We start from the raw sequence: 23,969 nt of genomic DNA, 5'->3' as shown, positions 1-23,969 counted from the left end.
ATTGCTAAAATGGATAACCATTTTGTAATACCACATGATATAAAATGGATAACCATTTTGTAATACCACATGCTGTAAGTGCTTGGAGAGAGATGAGCATCTCCGGCTATTCTTGCTCAAGACATGTTGCATGCAATAATGCAGCCCTCTACGTCTCCCATGACTGGTGGATTAAGGACCCATCATAAATAATCAATTTTAGCTGTTTGAGCAGAAGATAGTGATTAAAGTAAAATTCAAGAAAACTCAGAATTTTTCGTCCCGAAGTACCATGTTCAGCTCCACAATTGTAGTATTAGAAATAAGATATTACACTTATATAAAACTAGACTTTTTAGCCAATAAAAACCATGCAAAAGTTATAGCCTATTAACTTAGAAAGAATGAGTGTTCTACCTATCGTGGTGACTAATCCTTATTAATCCTAACCTGTGCATCAAACGGATATCATAATACTTACTTCACTGTACCTTATCATAAAGGTCCATACAAAATTCCAGTCAGATCGGCCCAGTAGTTTTTGAGAAAAAGAAGAACAGACAAACTAAAAGAAATACAATACAGACTAGACTTTTCAGTGCGTTAAAAATGGGGAAAAAGTTATAGCCTATTAACTTCGAATGAGCGCCTTATTTTTGTGGTGATTAATAACTTACTCTGCACTGAGCGGATACTTTAATACTTACTTTGCTACACCTTATCATAAAGGTCCATACAAAATTTCAGCCTGATCGGCACAGTAGTTTCCGAGAAAAACTGGAACGGACAGACAGATGAAGAGAAATATAATAAAAATAATTGAGCACTATCATATTTTCTTTCTATGCAAACAGAATGAAGAATTTAGATGAAAGCAATGCTAAAAAATAGATCAGCCTTTGACTGAAAAGATATCGGAGCATCATTTTTCATTCAGGTTTTAACTTCCTTTTCAATATGAACACCTGAAGACATACTTTTTGCCTGATAAAATATTAGTTTATAATTACAGATCCAAACATTGTCATGAAGCTTGTACATGTCTGTGTGTGTATATATAGATATATATATATATATATATATCTATATATATATATAAAAATCATTAAAATGTCCAGTTTTGAGTCTACTGAACATTTTAGTTAAATACAATTCAGATAACTGGGCCTCAGATCAGTGGGGAGGGAGGTTGATACAAAACAAAGCTGTTGAGGTAGGCCCTGAAACCGTGCATATTCTCTCCTGATGACCTGACATTTTTTGGAGACCAGAATGAAATAGCCTACACGTTAAAACATCTGATATACTAAATTATATACATGTTTGCAAGGTAAGCTGTTTTTTCCCAAACAATATCTTCTGTTAGTCGTTCACTTCATTGTGAGTTTCTGCTACTGTTCCGGTAACATACACACACATATATATATATATATATTTCAGGTAGAGTTTTTCCTATTTATAGAAATTGAATAAACACTTATAATGCTCAATGACAACTAGAGTATATATTTACTATCAATTTTTTTTTTTATTTCTACAAAATGTTTCTGACTACATAGATGCATACATATAGGTTAGAGAGAATTCTTTTTAGATCCGAAATGTAAAGCAATAAATAAAAATATTCTGATCAGATAAAAAACAAATTGAAGATGGAATACTAATTTTGTGTGAGGAGAGTATAAAAAAGAAAAAAATTTAGATTCTCTTGCCATTTAAAATTCAAGCCATAAAAAAAAGAAATACAGAAAAATCTATGATGTATCTGTTATGGAACATAACATCACATTCAAAAACTTGCATAAATTGATAAAGTAGTTTTTTTTTTTTTTTGTTTTTTTTTTAAAGAAAATCAAATTTAATGAGTAAAAAGGGGGCTATCTCACATCACCATCTTGAGGAAAAAAAAAAAAAAAAAAAAGGGAAGATAAATCCATAATAATTCAAACTTCCGAGATCAGCCTTCGTATGCTAATTATTTTACATTAACTCGTTTAAAAATGATTTTCTTTATAAAAATATCAATTTACTTGATTTTAAGAATATGATAGTTCCGATACATGACGAGTACGCACATGAAAGATTTATATATATATATATATATATATATATATATATATATATATATATATATATTTTTTTTTTTTTCAATTAGGTTGAATTCCAAGTTAGAACCAGTCATATTACCTCCTTTGCTTGGCAAGGTTATTTTCTTCGAACGTTCATATTTTGAACTGACAAAGGTTTAGTCAGTCTACAACTTCAGTTGAGATATGTATGCACATATGTAGCCGAAATAATTGTATAAATAAAAATTTATAATATAACATAAGATTATACATTGATTTCATCAGCTAGTTTTGGCTTGCATAAACACAGAAAAGCCAGTCCGTTTTGCTAAGGAATATTGAGAGTCACCACTGTTCACAAGAAACTTTGTTGGTTTGGCTATGCCCAGAAGAGTTCATCCACAAAACAATAGTTCCAGAACCACTCAAAGATTGACGAAGATGCCCAGGAGGCCAAGTGAAAATGTACTTACACACCATCAAAGCTGATGCCGAACCTAGCTCTGGTCCACAGGTTTATGGTGTTCACTGCCGGTACCGAGACTGGCTGACTATATTGGCAGCTGCGGACTGTTGTGCATAGTTTGCATTGAATGTTGACTCAAGTTGTTCATCTATTTTTCGGCTGTCCCATGAGGGCACAGGTAAACACTAGGTCAGTTTTAAAAAGGTCACAGATAAAAATAAGGATTTCCCCTTCACTGACTGAAGCAACAAGAATTATTTCAAGGAAACAATGGTCTATGGAAAAAGAATGCTGTATTTTCTAAGAGATAAAGGTGAATAAGATTGGTAACATTTTTCAACGGGTTGAATTTCCAGAGTTTATGAAAAAAATTGCACGTATCAATGACCAACGGAATGGATGTAGTTTATTGTTTATAATAAGATATTATCCACACATATATATATATATATATATATATATATATATATATATATATATATATAATGCTCCTCATCTTGAGTTGAGCATATTGAGAAGTGATGCACGAATTACCATTAGTGTATAAATCGATGCTCTTTGTGTAAAGAAATCGAGCTTAGGTATTTTGGACGATGTCAAAACATTGTTAATTCACGACTCGCACAGCAGCCGCCGATTAATGTAATGGTTAGGAGCCTTGACTGTCGTACAGGCGGTCAGGTTTCATCCCTGGCTTGAGGTAGTTGCCTGTCTAGCTGCACTGATGAGCTGTGAAACAGCAAAACAGTACTGTATGTGGATAACTATATATATATATATATATACACACACACACACGTAACTGAGCATGGGTCATTTCTATACAAAAACAACACACTATACATATGTACACACACACACATTAAAAAAAGTAGTGGATGGAACAAACAAAAAGACTAAGGTGGAAGGAGAAGCATATCCATGATTTGATGTACGCACCCCATTCATACATTCATCTCATAGCGTGATCACATGCTCTAGCCTTAGCGCCTCCTAGTATTTAAAAATAATCTATATCCAATGGCTCAGAGATGACAGAAAGGGGCCAGTAGGGGTGGATTGGCAGGTAGTAGTGGTCGCTGAAGAAAAGAGGTCAATAATCATGTTACCATCAGTGTAGCATTGTTGATGTACAGTCAGTACAAGAGTGGGTGCAAGTCCAGAGTTCAACTCAATAGAGAAATCTTTATGATATACAAATCTGTCAGAACGAAAATGTCATATTCCAAAAATCACAAATTGATCAAGAATTTTATATATAAATAAAATTGGACTAATTTTTTATAAGCAATATCGCCTGGTTGACTGAAACATGCTTATGAATGTGTAGTGACATAAATGCTTGCGTAGAACAAGAAAGTATATTTTGCTCTACTTTAGTATTGAGGACTCTTGTATTAACTTTGTCAAACATTCATTGGTTGCTTCATCTCTGAAAAATATTAACCTAATAAGTATACATATTTTTTTATTATTAAATATTATTACATGCATAAATAGCATGTCCATGGACATGCATGTTTCTAGCCTTCACCAGTCATTAGCATGGTTAGGATTGAATTCATGATATCAGCATTCGCAGACTGCCGTTCTTTATATATATATATATATATATATATATAAATAAAAAGAAAATCACCTTTTATATAATTTTACTGTATATATTACAATGTTAATTTTAAAATCTCAGAACTAAGTTGTCTCCCTTTATTAAACATACCGGATCAAAACTCAATGTGTTGCTTCTTCACAAAATTGAATTTTTTTAGTTAAAAAACTATTTGATTTGATCTATTTATGTGATTTTTGGAATATGACTTTTTTGTGACAAAAATTTGTTTGTTTTTTTAATTTTATTATGTTGAATTCTGGACAAGAACCTAAGAATATGTATGCATATGCATGTGTCTATATTTGCTTATCAGTGTATATTGTGTTTGAGAAAATAGGAAGATTTTTAAAAATTTTATTTTATTTTCAATTTTATTTCATTTTTTTAAATTTTTTTTTTCCAGATTTAATTTCATTTTTTTAAATTTAAATTTTTTTTTTTTTATTTCTTCTACCGTCGTCCTGATGCTGTCAAATTGGAAAAGAACTGAATCGCAGAAATGGTATTATTATTATTATTATTCGAGAAAGAAAAAAAAAAAAAAGCTAAAAAGTTAGAATTGATATTTTTGTGACTTATTCACACCAGTAACAGGGGGAAATTCTGTAGTCGACACTACAGTTGGTGAAACTGTGAAAGATTGAAGTTAAAAAAAAAAAAATTTTTTTTTAATTCTGTAAACATGGCCGGGTGGTTGAGAGAATAGGGCAGGGGGAGAGGGGAGCCATAACATGGCGAAAACAATACAAATATCACAGGCCAACTTGACAAAAAAAGCTCACAGCAAGTCTAAAAAAAAAATAAAAATAAAATAAAAATAAAATAAAATAAAAAAAAAATGAAAAAATAAAAAAAAATTATATATTAAAAAAAATATAAAATAATAATAAAAAAAGATCTGGTGTCAAAGTTCAGGTCAACTTTCAGTTGTTCCAATTTTTTTTTTAATAACTCTTTGCGCCCTTTTTTTTTTTTCTTAAATTCTGTTTTGGTTTTGTTTTTTTTTTTAAATTTTTTTGTTTCCGCTACAAAGTGTTTTTAAAAATTTTTTTTTGTCTAGCAAAGCAAGAATTTTCATCCAGGGAAATAAATAAAGACCACAAAATTTGTTTTCTGAATATGTACGCCATTATAAAAAAACAAAAAAAAATTTCTTCTTTATTGAGATAAGGGTGGGGCTGCTGGCTGGCGGGCAGTTGGGAGGGGGTCAACAAGGAGAAGAGGTGTGTAGGGGTTAGTGTTAGTGTGGCGGCGGTTCCCTATCAGAGGCTTTTGTAGCTTCTAAATGCTTAAGCATATTCCTCTTGGCCGAGCTCGTATTAACCAAGGCATCCCTCAAGCCGGTAGATGATCTGGACTGTGCTTGTGGGGTAGCATTACCCCCAACCATGTTGCCCACACCCTGTCCCCCTGGATTCAATCCCCGCCCAAGGTTACCCGCCTGGCCAGAAAGTAAGACTATGTTGGCTTGCGTAAGTGAGGAGGAACCCTGGGGGAGGGGCCCAGAGATTGGACTAGTCCCTGATGCGCTACGAGAAGAAAGATTTGAAGACTGACTCGTCGTCGTCATCTGGTGTTTAAGCAAGGATATATTTTGAGTAGCGCTGCCATTGTTGCCCCCGCCTCCGCTAGCCCCGCTGCCCATCGCAGCAGTAGCATTGTTGTTGATATTGTTACTTGCATTCCCACTGCTACTGCCACCTCCTCCTCCTCCACCACCTCCCCCACCTTTCGGTTGATTGTGTAAAGAACTCTCCGCTGGCCTCTGACGGATAGCCTTACTTTTCACTGTAGACTTCTGATTAACGTTACTGCTGCTGCTGCTCCCACCGTTTCCGCCGCTGCTAGTCCCGCCCCCACTGACTGTACTGTTACCACCATTACCGCTTGTGCTACTGCCACCCCCAACGCTAGGCATCTTGTCGGCAGGGTTCGTTCCACTGCCAATCTCCAATTGCAGCATCTTCTCCAGGAACTGAGGTTGCAGTTCATCTGCTAATGTCGACAAAAGAACTTCCTGGACAAACAAACTATGGTCCATTTCCAGGTTGCTCTCGTCAGCCTCGGACAATGCAAACTCCATGCACCTGCAATTATACGGAAGAGGAAGAAATAAAGATAACAGGGAGGAAATAAAGAATTGTGATGGAAAAAGATGAAAAGAAAAAAAAGAGAGACACAGAAGAAAAAGAGAGACAGTGAGAACTTGGGTAAGTTTAAATTATTTAAGAGCATGGCTCAACAAAAACAGTTTTAAAAATACAAAATGTGACCGATCCATCCGTCAACGTTTATGTTGATCACACTATCCAAATGTTGGCTGATGTATTGGTCACATTTGGCAACTTTAATCCTTTGAGATGAGTTTCCAGTGTTTTTATAAAACCAAAAAGATTCCGATGGAAGAAATAACCTGATTACACACACAATTTTTTTTATGACAAGATAGTGATATAGAAGTTTTAGTTTAGAAAGCTTCAGCCTCTGTCCCATCGACAAAATGTTGTATCCCTCTGCCTGTTCTACAAATACTTTAATGGTGGCTGCTCTGACAAACCGCAAGCACTTGTACCTCCTCGACGTAACTACCCCCGACAAATCCGACAAGCAACTAAGTCCCACCCCTTTACAGTAGAGATCCCTAGGTGTAAGAAAGCCTTTTACTCCAAAAGTTTCTTCCCCAGAACTGCAAGTCTTTGGAACTCCCTTCCTGGATACTGCTTTCCTAACTGTACTGATATGCAGAAGTTCAAGTGTAATGCGAACAAACATCTTTCTACTCATCTCCCTTCATAATGACCCCGCAAATTGTCCCCGATAGTAGCCCCCTACTTCAAAGGGGCACTTGCCTTGTTTGGGGTGAAGATTGAATAAAAATAAAATAAAATAAATAAATAAAAAGATGTTTTGTTTTCCAGTCATTTAATGACGAATCTAGTAATTTTAGAGAGTTTTTAGGTTTCAAGTATTTTATATCTTCAAATATTTATTTACAATGTTTGGTTTGGTTGTTAAAACATATCTACCCTCTTTTCAAGTTATTTAATGCTGAATCCAGTCATTTAAAAAAAAAAAAATAAAAAAATAATAAAAAAAAGTTTTTATGCTTCAAGTTCTTTATATTTTCAAATATTTATCCATGGTGTTTGATTTGATTGTTTCCTAGACAAAAATTGTTTTTGACTTTGCAGAACATGATTGAGTTTTGGAAAGGAAAAACAAAACATGCTTAGTGCATGAAACTACTTGATATAAGAGCAAAAAAAAAAACAAAAAACAAAAAGAAAACGCTACTTCAAAGTAAAAAAAAGTCAATGATAAATGTTAGATTGATAGATTACGACCCCCCACCCCCAAAAACGGCAATTCCCCACCTCCCTCTTGTCCGAGAGATCATCCATGGAATGTGATGACTAGAGCTAACAAGATAATATCCTTATTGTTTTGACTCTCGAGTATATATCCGGCATAGACATGGTTAATCAATCGAGAACCACATCATTATCTAAAAATATATAAGATATTAACTAATATATACTCGAGAATCAAAATAATAAAAAGAATATTCTCTGGTCATAGCCCTAGTGATGACTAAAGGACAAAATAAGGGAAATTTTATAACAAATTATGAATCACAAGTGGTTTAGTGTGTGTGTGTGTGTGCATATATATATATATATATAAGCCAATTAAATACCGGAGGGGGATAAAAAAGAAAAAAAACAAATGTGATGTAGAAAATTTTTTAAATAGAATAAGTTTGTTTTTGTTTAAGTCGGTTTCTATTTAACCCATAATTTGGACCCTAACAGGTACTACCACTCCGGGTCAGAGTGGACCTGGGGGCAATGGCTCCAAACTCCCCAAAGCCCACAAGCTGGGGCCTCACCATCGGATATAGTTTAAGGTCATATTCAGGACTATTAATGCATGTGAAAGGATATTCATTTCTGAACAAAATGGTATTTTGAGGACTTCAAGCGTTTCAGGTTCTGAAATATGACTATTTTAGCAGAACATCCTTGAAATCTGCAATTATTCAAAGCATTTTTTTGGTCGATGAGCATCGCGATAAAAAGAGTAAGCAGCGATATGTTTCATGCAAGAGATAAATGTGAAGACAATTGAAAGCGGTCTGAGGTAGAATAAAAAAAAAAGAGGTAGAATAAAAAAGAGGTAGAATAAAAAAGAGGTAGAATAAAAAAGAGGTAGAATAAAAAAGAGGTAGAATAAAAAAGAGGTAGAATAAAAAAGAGGTAGAATAAAAAAGAGGTAGAATAAAAAAGAGGTAGAATAAAAAAGAGGTAGAATAAAAAAGAGGTAGAATAAAAAAGAGGTAGAATAAAAAAGAGGTAGAATAAAAAAGAGGTAGAATAAAAAAGAGGTAGAATAAAAAAGAGGTAGAATAAAAAAGAGGTAGAATAAAAAAAAAAAGAGGTAGAATAAAAAAAAAAAGAGGTAGAATAAAAAAAAAAAGAGGTAGAATAAAAAAAAAAAGAGGTAGAATAAAAAAAAAAAGAGGTAGAATAAAAAAAAAAAGAGGTAGAATAAAAAAAAAAAGAGGTAGAATAAAAAAAGAGGTAGAATAAAAAAAAAAAGAGGTAGAATAAAAAAAGAGGTAGAATAAAAAAAGAGGTAGAATAAAAAAAGAGGTAGAATAAAAAAAGAGGTAGAATAAAAAAAGAGGTAGAATAAAAAAAGAGGTAGAATAAAAAAAGAGGTAGAATAAAAAAAGAGGTAGAATAAAAAAAGAGGTAGAATAAAAAAAGAGGTAGAATAAAAAAAGAGGTAGAATAAAAAAAGAGGTAGAATAAAAAAAGAGGTAGAATAAAAAAAGAGGTAGAATAAAAAAAGAGGTAGAATAAAAAAAGAGGTAGAATAAAAAAAGAGGTAGAATAAAAAAAGAGGTAGAATAAAAAAACAGGTAGAATAATAAAAATAGAATGTAATTAAGTCTGATGAATAATATTTTTGTTTTTAAAGACTAAGAACAACAAAAATAATATATTCGGAATATTTTGATTCGTCGGACTACTGTTGTCGTCTTGAGGGTTGTTTTTCTTGACTTTTCAGTAACGTCCAACTTTCTTCACGTGTATCTTGTTGAACTCTAAAATATTTGTCAAACTCGGGATTCTGAACAGAATTTTGAATGGGAGTGGGGGGGGGGGGTTGCTTTTGGGTTTGTCAGCCACGACCGGATAGAATTCCTAATTAATTTGTAATTGTATTTTGAGTGTCGCTCCGCACTGAGGATTGAACCTTCTACCTCTAGAGGAGTGTAACTTTACAACTACATTTTACCAAATACTTTATATGCACTACGACACTGAACCTTAGGAATACTAAAACATACAATTGTGAATTCCTCAGGACTTTTAATCAGTCATGGCTGATGAAACGAGAGCATGCTACCTCCGTCAATTAAATAAAAGGTTCTCTTTGAAACTGTGCAGATTCTCAGAGTTTAACAGAAAGATTCATACACTAAAAAAAAAAAAAAAAAAAAAAAAAAAAACGGTCTGATGGAATAAGATTCATTGACATTTGTGGCCATCATCAGGGCGGCACCAACTCTGAACACAAGAACAGCCAAAGTTGGGGTTGCCACCTCAAATAAGAGAAGAGGGAGCACAGAGTGCTAAACGTGAGGCGAAAACAAAGGAAAGATGAATTTTGTTTTGAAAGAGAAAGAAAGTACCAAAAGTGATATACTTCTAACCTGGGTAATAAAAACTGTAAGTTGCTATTTGAATTACTGGAGCTAGCTGCACTTGGTGGTTCTGTGGAAGAACTGTTTGGGGTAGTGGTAGTAGTAGTAGTAGTAGTGACAGCTGGGGGCTTGGGAATTTCAGCTTGCCGTCTAGGGAGCCGTTCTAATTGTTGCCTGAAAAGAACAAGATCAAATTAGAATTCAAAGAGGATCAAGATTTTCATCTGGGAAACAAAAAAAAAAAAAAAAAAAAAAAAAAGAAAAATGCAAAAGGAAGAGGAGAAAACAGAATAAGGGTGGGATGGGGGGGGGGGTGTAAATGGTGCTTATCCAGAATTCAACCGAAATAAAAAAAATATTCAGAAAACTCCTTGATGCATGCACAGACTGAAAAGGTCATATTCCAAAAATCACAAGTTTATTTTTTATAAAGAAAACCGTTTTTAATTAAATTAATATTAAATTGTTAGTATTACAAGGCTAGTGTCAAGTCTAAATTATTGTTGAGTTATCTGCCCTTGTTTTTTTTCAAGATGGCAACATACAAGTCTTTTTTGTTCACCATAAAATTTTATTTTCTAGGTAAAAAACCAAAAAAAAAACTGATTGAGATGAGTATTATTTATTAATTTTATTTATTGCGGACTATTAACCTCACCTTTTTTTTGTTGTTGTTTCACGACGTTTCGGCCAACTGTTCCTCTGGCATTCGTCAGGTGGTAACTGCAACGGGATAGGAACTCTGAATTTCCTAACCTCATTCTCAGCAATTACTGTCTTCCACAGTTGTTGTCTCATCACGTTGTGGCCAAGTAAGCCTCTGGCTGGCTTTGGGTAGGATTGAAACTGCTATCTTCAGAAAATTCTCACCTGGAACCGTAAGATTCAATGTTTCTATCCACTGCGCCACGGGCCCAGGTGAGAATTGTCTGAAGATAGCAGTTTAAACCCTACCCAAAGCCGGCCAGAGGCTTACTTAGCCCCAAAAAAGCATGGTGAGACGACAACATCTATGGATGGCAGTAATTGCTGAGTATGAAGTTAGGAAATTCAGAGTTCCTATCCTGTCATGGTTACTACCTGTTGAAGGCCAGAGGAATAATTGGCCGAAACGCCGTGAAAAAACTAAAAAGATGAGGATGATAGTTTGCAATAAATAAAATTAATAAACAAAAAACTATTTGATCAATTTATGATTTTTGGAATATGACATCTTCGCTTTGTACATCATAAATATTTTTCTGTATTTTTGTTTTTCTAATGAGTTAAAAACTTAATGATCATGAACATTCAACAACGGTACTTATATAAATAAATATTAAACTAAATTCCAGTGAAGATTTTATTAATTTACTATTTATTTTTACATGTAGATTCCATGAACAAAGCTTCTTTCTTAGAACTGCACGCCTGTGGAACTCTTTGTTTCCCTGCTTTCCAACTGACTGCAATATGGTTGTTTTCAAGTCCAATGTAAACAAGTTTTTTTATGAGCTGTCTCTTTAAACTAATTTATCAAATTTCCACTACTAACGATTACGATATTATCCCATTGACTACTCTGCACTCATTAACCCTTATCTTTGAGTGAACTTCGACTGAAGTAAAATAAAAAAACAAGAAAATATAAACTATAAATCTTTTTTTTTTGTGTATTGAAATTCATATTAAAACCCCTTTTTCTATTTATTTAAAAAGAAAATACAAAACTTTCAAAGAAAATATGGGTCGTGGAATTGCATTCACTAGCAAAAGATGTAACTAATTTGCATATTCTTTTAAACATTCATCTATGTATTAATACGATAGCGTGTTATTTTTTGTGTAGTAAGAGAGAGGGGTAATATATCACGTTTTATGTAGCAATGGGGTTCCCAATCTTGCCGGTCATAAAATATAATTAATTCCAATCTGCATGAATTTAAGTTGGTGCAAAAATAATGCCGTTTTTTGACATTCAACTTCAAAAGATAACACCTTTTATAATAAACTTAACTGAAATAAGAACCATTAGAATTGACACATTTTTGCCTGTGAGAAACAAGTTTATTTATCCCCTTAGCATAGAAATCCAGAGTTCTAAAAGCGATGAAGTCCTTGAAGACAGATTTGGCATCATCTTAGTTTTTGAAGCATTTTTTGCACTGGAATTTGTCGAGATGTTTGAAAAAGTGATAATCAGTGGGCAAGAGGTCTGGTGAACATGGCGGCTGAGGCGGAGTCTTGTCGCCCAATTTGTTCAGCTTCTGTAGGGTCGGTTGAGTAACATGCGGGTGAGCGTTGTCATAGAGAAGAATTGGTCGCTTCATATTGACCAATCTTGGACACATACATTGGAGCTTCAATTTGTCGGCAGTACTTTTCCACCGTAATCGTTTCGCTCGGATTCAAGAAGCTGTGATAGATGAGACCAGCCGCAGACCACCAAACGGTACCATAACCCTTTTTTTTTATGCAATTTTGGTTTTGGGAAGTGTTGTGGAACTTTTGCAGCATCCAACCACTGTGTCGAATGTTGCTGATTGCCATAGACGATTCGCTTATCACATGCCACAATACGCTCGAGAAATGGGTAGTTTTTGTTGCACAGAATGAGCGTAGAAGACACCTCAAAATGATTTTTATTTTGATTATCGTTCAATTCATCCGGCACCCATTTATCCAACTTTTTTTACTTCCTGATTTGCTTTAAATGGCGAACGACTGTTCAGTGGTTGACCTCAGGTGGTTTTGTGAGGATAAACTTCAATTAAGGCTTTCAAATGTTTGTTATCAACCACGGTTGGCTGGCTGTGACCGTCTTCATCTTTGAGACTCGTCACCATTGCAAAATTTCTTGAACCACCATTCGTGAGTGGTTCTTGAGCCAAATGCATCATTCATATCACGAGCTGTCTCAGCAGCTTTTCGACCTAGTTTGAACTGGAACAAGAAAATTGTGTGGATTTGAATTTTGTCTATGCTGTCAAAAAGTATGAAAAAAAAAAAAAAAAAAAAAGAAAAAAAAAAAAAAAAAAAAAAAAAAAAAAAAAAAATGAATGGAGAGATCGAGAACGATAACGAATAACAGTTCGATTGAGCGAAAAAAAAAAAATGCTTCAAAATGATATATAACATGGCTCTCTTTATATATATATATATATATATATATCTCAATGAATTAATTCAGAAATCATATATAAAAGTAACATATGTGAGAAACGATATTGTTTTTGCACCAACCTAATATTATTACAGAGCTAATTCTCTATTGAATATTATACTGTACCTAATATATAGTACCGATTTCAAGTTTAAAAAAAAATGACTTGGGTGCCATCAGCTAGAATTGAAACCAAAACATTTAGCGCTCCAGCAGGGTTCCGTACCGTTTCAGCTAACCCAACAGATAAATGAGAAAGATTTTAAAATTAAATGACTTCTAGCTATGATTATGATTGAATTTGCGTATGCACTAAACTAATAAAAAATATGTCGGCAAGTTGATGTTAACATTCGGCATTTCAACTTGCCGACATTTTTATATACATTACTCATCCATCCAAACAAAGATTTTATCTGTTACAAACCATCCTTGGTGTTTGATTACTATTTTGTGTTAATTTTAATTTTATGTGACCAGTAGTTTAAGAGTTTATTGGTTAAACACATCTGCTCTCTCTCTTTCTCTCTCTCTCTCTATATATATATATATTAGTTAGTTATAAAATATATATGGTGATTAAGCTACACTGAATATTCCGCGTTTCATCCACTCTAGGACTCTTCAGGCATAAGTGTAATATTCAGCGTAGCTTAATCGCCATATATATTTTATAACTAACTAGCTCTACCTACGTATTGAGCACTTTTGAAGTAAATACTTAAAGTTTACGCATAAATCTATACTTTCGTATATTAATTTTATGTGAGTAAATGAAGTATATATATATATATATATATATATACATACACTCCTATGAATTCGTTTTTCTTTTGTGTGTATTGATATTCATATAAAAAACCCTCTTTTCTATTTATTTAAAAAGAAAATACAATTCCCTTATATATGGGTTATGGAATTGCATTCACTAGCAAAAGATCTAGCTAATTCTTTTAAACATTCATCTTAATTCCCTATTAGTTTTTTCGGTTTTCTTATGGGATAATCATCTTTAGTTAACTATTACCTGTAATTATATTCATGCAGATATTCTACATGATTTATACTTGCATAATATTTGCGTAAAAAGTTTACAGTAAACACAAAATTGTTTCCATATATATTTATGTATACGTATATAATATTTTTGTTTAATCTATCTATACATCTATAAAGTGAACGTGTCTGTATGTGTGTGTCTGTATACATTTCCCTACGCAATAACTCAATTTTAAGTCTACAGACTTGAAATTTGATATACAGGGTACTGAGATTTGGGAAAATCTTTGTGATCAGATTTCGGACAGAAATTTGGCTGTTAAGGGGTCAAAATTCAACGATTTTACCTTTGAGAACTCTACCAAACTCCTCCGACAATTTTGGGTCTAAACACTTGAAATTTTAGATATAGGTTCCTTGGACATGGATCTAACTTAATAACGTGATTTGAGCCCAAGACAATAAATGTTAAGGGGTCCTAATAGGGGTCAAGGTTAAAAAAAATTGACTGCTTTTTTTTTTTTTTTTTTTTTGCTCAACATACACCTCCAAACACCCGGGCAACGCCGGGCTGAAATGCTAGTATATATATATATATATATATATAATTATTCCAGGTTAATATTTTCCAAAGATGAAGCAACTAATGAAATTTTAACGAGGTTCAAACAAAATGGCTCAATACTGAAGTAAGACAAGATATGCTTTTTATTTGTTGCACAAAAACAATGTCGCTACACATTCATGAGCATGTTTCAGTCAGATAGTTACAAGTAACTAGAAACCTCTTCAGATAATATTGCTTATACAAAATATTAAAGTCCTTTTGTATAAGCCTGAAGAGGTCTCTAATTACTTTTAATTGGTTGACTGAAACATGCTCATGAAGGTGTAGCAACATAAATGTTTATGTAAAACAAAAAGCATATATATATATATATATATATATAAAAATGATATACAGGGATTTAAACCTAAGTAAAATATATTATTTAATATTTAATTAGAATTCATTATTGAGATGAGTATTATTTATTAATTTATGTTATTGCAAACTATCATCCTCATCTTTCTTAAATGCTGTTTCACGATATTTCGGCCAACTATTCCTCTGGCCTTCGTCAGAAGCTTACTTGGCCAAAACGTGGTGAAACGACAACTATGGATGGCAGTTAGGAGATTCGGAGTTCCTATTCTGTCACGGTTACCATCTGACGAAGGCCAGAGGAATAGTTGGCCGAAACGTTGTGGAAAAACAGGTAAGAAAGATGATCATAATAGTCCGCAGTAAAATAAATTAATTACTAAGTAAAATATTTTAGCATTTTTCAGAAATCTAAAAAGATTAACTCTGTTCTAAAACGAAACAATAGATTTTAATTAGGCATATTTTTAAACATTGGAAGGTAAAAAAAAAAAAAAAAAAAAAGAAAAAAATTAAGGTATAAAAATGAAAGAGAAAAAAGAGTAATAGATTCAAATGATATCTGAAAGGTAATGATATATATATATATGTATGTATATATATATATATATATATCCCTGCATACAACAAGCCGCTGAAAAGCAAAGCAATCACCAGGAAAATGCTAAAAAAAAAAAAAAAAGTTTTGGTATCTTTTACTAGTTTTGTTTTCTATCTTTTTCCTAATCTTATTTTAATGTATTAAAAGATAGGAAGGAGTTAACGATTAGTTTTATAAACCTCATTCAGAGCCCCCCCCTCCCCCGGTTATTTTATCAGGCCAGAATCCTCCACTCTATAATAAATACCAGTGTGTATGTACCACACACACACACACACATCTATATATATATATATATATATATATATATATATATATATGTTAGTGTTGGGACAAGTAATAAGATTATAGAGAATTGGGGGGAAAAAAAAAAAAAAAAAAATTGAAACCTTTCGGAGTATTGGAATCGGTATCTGAAAAATTTGTACCTATTTTCTGATCGGCAAAATGATTCTTTTTATTGCTTTATTTCTTCGCTTTTATTTAAAACTTAATTTTCCATGGCTCGTATTATTGGTGAAATATTTATTGGTTTTGAACCACCAGTAAAACTAAAATCTGTAAGTCACACCCACAAGTGTATTTTTGCATCTGCAAAAACATATGCATATTTTTCATAGGTTTTACAGTAATCCCCCACTCCCACAAAAACCTGCATACTTGGGGGGATGAAAAAAAAAAAAAAAAAAAAAAAAAAAAAAAAAAAAAGTAATTGTACTGGAATCAGGAAAAATTTTAGAATCCTCCCGATCACTAATATATATATATATATATATATATATCTTCAGTCATGCAAGAGTAAAAACACAAACTGCCAAACAAAACCATTTCAAGTGTTTAAAAGAAAGCAGAAAGCAAGTCCGACAATCCCCTCACCATCTAAAATAAACTTGGAAAGAAATCCTTCACCTTATTTCCATGAGACATTCTTTTTCTTTACCAATGTTCTTTTTTGTTTTTAACTTACCAGATTGAGACGTTTTTTCTATTAACTTTTCCAATTCATACTTCACATGAACATTATTGCAAAGCATACTCCCCTCCTCCCTGATTTTTGATGAAGCACATGCACCCATACTACAATCATTACAAAACTAATTCTTAACATTCTGTAAGAAAATAAACTGCAACTCAAAAGTAACCAGCCAGCAGTGGCTATTAAAACTGTCTCGATCAATCATATGTTAGCCAAAAAAGTTTGACATACTTTGGTAAAGTGTCAATTTAGTCGAGACGTCCAGCAGGCATTTACAGCTACATGCACCGGCATACTTCAGATTGAAAATTCGGTGCTTGTTAAGATAAAGTCGACAGGTCAATTTTTTAAAAATATGTTGTTTTAGACAGAAACAAGCCGAGTATGCAGGGCCCCCTTCCACGAGCGAACGATTTGGAGGCAATTTTACCCCTATAATGTCCCCTAGAGGTGGCAACCAGAGTTATCCCACGAAAATTTACTTTAACCATGTCTTTTCAAGACTAAGGTCAATAGGCATTTCCCGTCTTTGCGATAATCATCTTTGTTCTTGTTAGCTTCTTACATGAAGTGGCTTCATGCTTTGTCTCAAGCAATTTCCATAAAAAATAAAAAATAATAGTATATAAAAAACAATAAAAAAGAAAGCACTAGTGTGGATCCTGGAGACGCCTGTGCTAACATCCTCTATGTGTCACCTCATCTCTTAGCCAGTGTTTTGTTTAAAATCATTTACTGCTAAAAGCTTTGACACAAATACGTGTGTGCGTGGGAGGGGAGAGAGAGAGAGAGAGAGAGATAATTTCCTCAGCAGTCACTTGAGAGATGATCACCCGTATATAATAACGCTTTGAATTATAAGGTGGCTAAAAAGAAAACTTGTTTCATCAAATGTTTTGATTGCACAAGTTTATAAAAATATATGGCCCAATCACGTTGACAGACCGGTTCCTGCTGAATCACTGAAGTTAAGCAACGTTGAGCCTGGTGACCATTTGCGACTTCCAGGTGCTGTATGTGCTCTCTGCTAATCTCGGCATTGTTTCCAGTCATCCTAGTCTTCTCCTTGCCACTGGACCCAAACACTGTCGATTCCGGAGAGGTTAGGGTTAGGGATTGTGTGACCCTTGCCTCACAATTACATGTGCAACTGCCCCAACAGGGGTATCCTTTGTTTTTCGAGACTGAACTGAAGCATTGATCGATTATAAAAATAAACATGCGAACCACAAAACAAGTGTTATTGTTTTCTTGATGAAACTGCTATGTATTTGTCACTACAAGCAAAATGCAGACAATGTCACTACTAATAATAAGGTGATGGTAGATGAAGCCACATAAAATAAGTGGGACAATCAAACTATCAGCCCATTCCTAAGAAAGCCTCATTCAAAATTGAGTTCAAGAAACAAAGTTTTGCATCATGCAAAGATCTTTCAAGACTAGGAAAACTAAACCCTAAACCTCGTCTGAGTTCCAATCTATGCCCCCCCCCCCCTGCCAAACTTTTATGAAAAACACCTGTCTAACTGAAACCACTACCAATAGTTTCCTCCACTCTTTATCTGTGCCTAAATGTAGATTCCATGAACAAAGCTTCTTTCTGAGAACTGCATGCCTGTGGAACTCTTCTGCTTCCCCCCTTTCTATCCGACTACAATATGGTGGTCTTTAAGTCCAATGTAAACAAGTTCTCGATGCACCATCTCCTTAAGGAATCCAATTTATCAAATTTCCACTAACAATTACTATGATGTTGTCCCATTGACTACCGTACACGCATTAACCCTTATCCTTGAGTAGTCTAGTAGGCCTATTTATACTTTTATACATTTTATTACATACTTCTGGGCAGGAACTACAAGAAGCAACTTATCTTGCCTTGATAGAGTACAAAATAGACTTCGTAGCTTGGTGGGGGATGCCTTTTTCTCTTTTTCACAGAAGAGACATTTCAAGCCTGTCTATTTTTTATCGTTATTTTTATGGCAAGTGCTTGTCTGAGCTTCAAGCAATGGTTCCCCCCTCCCCCGTCAAGCTTTCACAAAAAACACCCGTCTAGCCAAAACCATTTTCAATAATTTCCCACACTTTTTAGCTGTGCCTAAACCTACATGTAGATTCCATGAACAAAGTTTCTTTCTTAGAACTGCACACCTATGGAACTTTCTCCCGTTTGCCTGCTTCCCAACTGATTACAATTTGATTGTCTTCAAATCTAATGTAAACAAATTCTTGATGAACCGTCCTAAGTAATCCAATTTACAAAATTCCGACTACTTATGATTACTACGCTATAATCACATTGACTAATGTATACCCATTAACCCTTATCCTCGAGTGGCCTCCGGGCCTTGATAAGTGGGGACTCCTATGTAAAAAAAATAATTCAAGAGTCAGGTTTTGCCTTTGTTTTGAATCTGCAAAAATTCACGAGACAGGGATCAAAAGAAATTATCATCCCTCACAGATTGTAAAAATGTTACTCCATCATAAATATTAGTAAAGCATATTTTGTTGCATAGGTGACCAACAACACTGAAAAGTAAGAGATCCGGGCAAAACCAGTTGTAAATTGGATTGCTGGTGATGACGTCAACCCTACATTCGGATCAAAGAATCAAGATCATGAAAAAGAGAGAAATATTTAACTCTAGACTGAAATTACTAAAAGTATTACAAATCTAAGATAAAAATGAACAATTAAATCCCAATTTAGGAATGTGGACAATGTAAATAGAAAAACAAAGACAGAGAAGCGAGCGAAGCCAGTGACACTTCTGACATCATTTGATCGACCAGTCACACACACCAACCCCCATACTGACCCGAACTCTTTCGCTTGTCATATCATTTTGTAAAATAAATAAAACTTTGTTGATTTAACAAGCTGTTGTTTGATTATAAAAACCAGTCAGAAGAGTGTATATACTTTGGCATGCATTTCATAAGTGTCTATAAAATGAGGTTCCTTCAATAAGTTTCCAGACTTTTTGTACAGGCATTTTAAATTGTAGATAATTGACCCATTTTTATCATTTCAGGTTCAAATGAACAACTACTGCAAGAATTGGAACACGCCCTACTAAAGTCTGGTTTTCACAACTGGTGAATTTCAAAAATGCAATCTGGATATGAAGTTAGATGAACAATATGCAATAAAATTGTTTTACACTTGGAAAAAATGGCACAAAAACATATGGAATGCTTCAAACTGCTTTTGGACTATCTTGCATGAATCAAGTATCAGTTTTTGAGTAGCATAAGGAAGGCAGGGAGTCTGTGAGAGGTGGTGAGAGGAGTAAGGAAGTCAGAGCACCGGAGTTGATTGGCCAAATAAAGAATTTCATGGATAAGGACCGTCGTGTGTCTATAGAAACATTAAGTTCAGTTTGATGTCAGTGTGGGAACTGTACAAACAATTATTTGTGAGGAACTGAAGATGTGGAAGATTTGTGCAAAGTTTGGACAATGCACCAGTTCACAACTTCATCCTTGTCACAGACTATTTGACCCAGATTGGCATCAAGACAATTCTTTACCCTCCCCCATAGTGCAGACCTTTCTCCGTGACTTTTGGTTATTCCCTAAGCTCAAAGAAAACCTTAGATGCTGTTATAAGCAATTAAGAGGAAAGAGGTGGTGACAACGAACAGTATAACAAGCGCATTGCAACCGGAGGAGATTACTTCGTATTTGTTATTTCTTTTGTTTGGTTGTTTTCTTCAATCAATAGAAGTGCCCATATGAAAAAAGTCTGGAAACTTATTGAAGGCACCCCTTATATCTAAAGAAGCTTGGAGTATTTTATAAATAAACACTCAAATTTTTTAAAATGCAGTTTAAATTCCTAAAACGTGTGGTAGATATACTTGCATAAGTCAACTTTCTGCTAGAAAATCAACATTAAGAAAAGGGAATTCAACTGTATAAGAGTGGAGAAAAAGGGACCTCAACTTAAATAGACAATGTGGATCATCAGCTGTTTACCATGTAGCTTTTTCAGAGATTTACAAACCGGACAGCTGTTAAATTCATGGCTCTCTATTAGAAAATATAACTTCTCAATAAGGAATGTAGAAAGAATCAATTTACTATTTTTACGGTACTCATGCAGAGAGTGATCCGTGCTGAAATAATAACATTATTTAAAAAGCCATTCTTAACATGGAGTGGAGGATGTTTTGTCATAAAATTTAATAAAAAACAAAACTTTAATTAAACGTGGAAATACGATTTAAAAAATAGCGCGGATCACTCTCTGCATTAGCACCATTTTTACTAATATACAAATAATAAAAAATATACATAAATAAACTAATAAGTTTAATACTATTTTGAGAACTATTGTTATGTTAATTAGAATATAAAATTATATACAAATAATATATATATATATATATATATATATAGACACTAATTATACACTGGTTGAGAGGGGATGTTTGGCAGTAAAAAAAAAAGTAGCATATCGTGTATTTACGTGTTGCAAAGCTTGCATAAAAAAGTCGAAAGAATGGTTATAAAAACAGTAAGGCTCATAAAAAAAAAAAAAAAAAAAAAAAAAAAAAACTAAGCAGACTCACCCAGATTCATACTTACAAGGGAGGGTGAAAAAAAAAAAAAAAAAAAAAAAAATTATAAAGGAGAAAAAGGGAGAAGGAGAGGTGGGGGGGGATAAATGTTTTGAGAAAACTTTGATGAACCCCCCTTTTTATCTGTCTTGTCTTTGAAATAATAATCTGCAAGAATGTATTTATATTTTTTTTGTTATTTTGAAACCCTTAAGATGCATTTTTCTTTTTTTTATAAATAATTTGTTAGAATGTATGGTGAGAGAGCAAAAGAAGGAGGACCAACAAGAAAGAAAATTAATTTTGTTTAATTTGCATCTAAAAGTGTTTTTAAAAACAGTGTTTATTCTATATTTTTCATTTTCAAGATGCTTCCACTGGCCGACATTTTCAACTCCATTTTTTTATTTTTTAAACTATGTTTCAGAATTTTTTTTAGATGAAGATTATTAATTTGGATTATTTGGACTACTATTCTCATCTTGGTTGTTACTTTCAAAACGTTTTGGCTGAGGCTGTATCTTTAACCTGACGATTTTTATCTCAAATTCGAAAACCTATTACTAAATTTTAAACGGAATCCTTTTTAAAATCAAGTGTAGCTTCTCCTTATTCATAATTATGTTAATTACTTACATCCATGATACAACGGATAAAGGCGTTCATTAACAACTAGTTCTAAGTGACTGTCTTTTGACAGTTGAAAGGTTCAGTTTGAAATTCCATATATGCTTCAGGTTTAGGAAAAATAAGCTTTTCCGTTTAGCATAAAGCATTCTTCAAAATTAGAAGAATTTTCTAACTGCTATTGCAAAAGTATTCGTTGTAAGAACATAACGTGATTCTTTAACTATGGCTAGATCTTAGTTTTGTTGCTCTTTTTAACATTAATACATACGATTTATATTACAACACTTGCACAAGTCTTTCATTTCTTTTTTTGTTACTTGGTGTTACTAGATTTTTTCCAATTATTGATTAGTAGTTATTCTAAAATTAAATTTATTCAGGGTTTACAGTTTATGTTTATTTCATATCTATGATTTAGTAGATTTTAATATTTTTTAGTTCCTTGCTCATATACAATCTAAACAGACCACCTAAAAATCTACATATTCTAACCAAACTCTAGATTTTTCCCTTCACCTATGAGAGGAGAAAGAGAGAATTTACTTGAATTTTCATATGATTAAGGTTTGATATTGCCTACGAGAAACACTAAAAGTGGAGATAATTTACTGAAAAATATTTTATACCCCCTTCCCCAATCTCCTTATTTCTAAATACAGTTAGCTATACACCGTTCAAAAGCAATCTTGGCCTTTTAGTTTGGTCTGGCTAAACTCAAGACTAACAATAAAATTTGAGAGAGAGAGAAAAAGAGATAAATGGAGATAGATATCTAGTGTATGTGTATGTGTGTGCACGCACCTATCTGCAAAGTTGTAATTCCCACTCCAGGGTGGGTCTTTTTTTATTTTTTTTTTCTTGGCTGGGAGAGGAAGGAGGGGGGGTTGTATAGGGAATTAAAACACCTTCACCCGACGGTGTAGCATCGATTATTACCCGTGGTCAGGCGCCAGCCAGGATTGAAACCGCGACCAAGATTGGACTCCACCTGTAGACGACGCATTTACTGACTGCGTCGTGGCCATCGCGCCATCGATCCGACTGAAATTAGAATAACCATAAGAGGGCATATTAGGACCCCTTTTTTTACCGAGTGAGAAGAAGGAGAGAGAGAACCTCATTTCTTTAAAATTATTTTTATTAGTAGGTTTGTCAGGTCAATGATGAATAAAAGGCCTTCATTCACACTATTACTGAGGTTCAGGATTTTATTTAAAAAAAAAAAAAAAAAAAAAAAAAAAAAAAAAAAAAAAAAAAAAAAAAAAAAGACATGAAACAATAAAGAAGTTACCCATTATCTATTTAGAAGGATACTATGTGTAATTTAGCCTTAACTGATCCAGGACCATGAGAGGATCTAGACTACAAAGTTCTTACGTTACTTTGGTGTTTGAACAAAACCAAGCTATCACCTATATTATAACTGGTATTATTAGCATAACGGTTATCCTCCCCTCAGATTCAGTTTTTAAAATTAGTCAAATAAAATAATACGTTTTATGAGTGAGGTTTTTTTTAATGACTGACAAGTCCTGAAAAAGTTGAGGGGAATTACATGAATAAGCATTAAGAGTTAACAAGAAAAAAATCAATCTAATACAAGACAAAATTATATAATTAAAAAACAATATTCTTAAATACAGTTTTATTTTGCCAGAAGTGTAAAAAAAAAAAAAAAAAAAAAAAATTTGCTGGTAGAAACATAATCCTAGCTAAAAATACGAAAAACATCTATGAACATTTGAGTTTTCATATACAACATTTGAGCAATTCATCATATATCACAAATACATACTTCGATAAAGGGTGGAGGATAGTGCGAAATATAAAAAAAAAATTACAACACCTATAATTAACATGCTTTTGTTTTCCATCAAGCTCTTTATGTAAAGGAATTTGTTGTTAAGAAACATTTATTCATGGGGGGACTAAAAATTTAGGTATCCATTAAAGAGGTACCCAGGTTTCATCTACAGAATAAATTAGAATTTGATAAAAATCCCAGCTGATCTGGTGAACAAAACTCAGGTACCTTTGATGAATTCATAAATATGCTTATATGTATATAACACATTCATATAAAAACAAATTCTGTTATTTAAAAAAAAAAAAAAAAAAAATTTTTTTTTTTTTTTTACAATCAGTTACTTAGGTTTATTTTTTTCTACTGAAAAGAAATATACATGCGCTACACACACACATTATATATATATATATATATATATATATATATATATATATAAATAAATAAGAGTACCTTTTTTTTTTTTTTTTTTTTGTTAA

The 23,969-nt window shown here is 33.1% G+C and overlaps 1 protein-coding gene across 6 annotated transcripts in view; it reads right to left on the bottom strand.

The window, feature by feature from the left end:
- Positions 1-4,965: 4,965 nt before the first annotated feature.
- The window catches only part of LOC145266951 (E3 ubiquitin-protein ligase KCMF1-like), a 139,889-nt gene continuing 120,885 nt past the window's right edge, over positions 4,966-23,969 (bottom strand). For 2 of the 6 annotated variants that reach the window (XM_080122772.1, XM_080122771.1), the window contains 2 exons: positions 9,849-10,013; positions 4,966-6,213 (listed from right to left, as the gene is read on the bottom strand). In XM_080122772.1, coding sequence (XP_079978898.1) covers positions 5,367-6,213; positions 9,849-10,013 — 1,012 coding nt within the window. In that variant the 3' untranslated portion in view covers positions 4,966-5,366. Of the gene's footprint in view, positions 6,214-9,848; positions 10,014-22,622; positions 22,728-23,969 lie in introns of all 6 variants that reach the window. The other 4 variants (XM_080122773.1, XM_080122774.1, XM_080122770.1 and 1 more) reach the window with 3 other exon arrangements.

This window comes from Euprymna scolopes, chromosome 42 (genome assembly GCF_053919585.1).
Source record: "Euprymna scolopes isolate OS-2025 chromosome 42, ASM5391958v1, whole genome shotgun sequence".
Taxonomy (NCBI): Eukaryota; Metazoa; Mollusca; class Cephalopoda; order Sepiida; family Sepiolidae; genus Euprymna; species Euprymna scolopes.
This window is presented reverse-complemented; position numbering and strand designations above follow the sequence as displayed.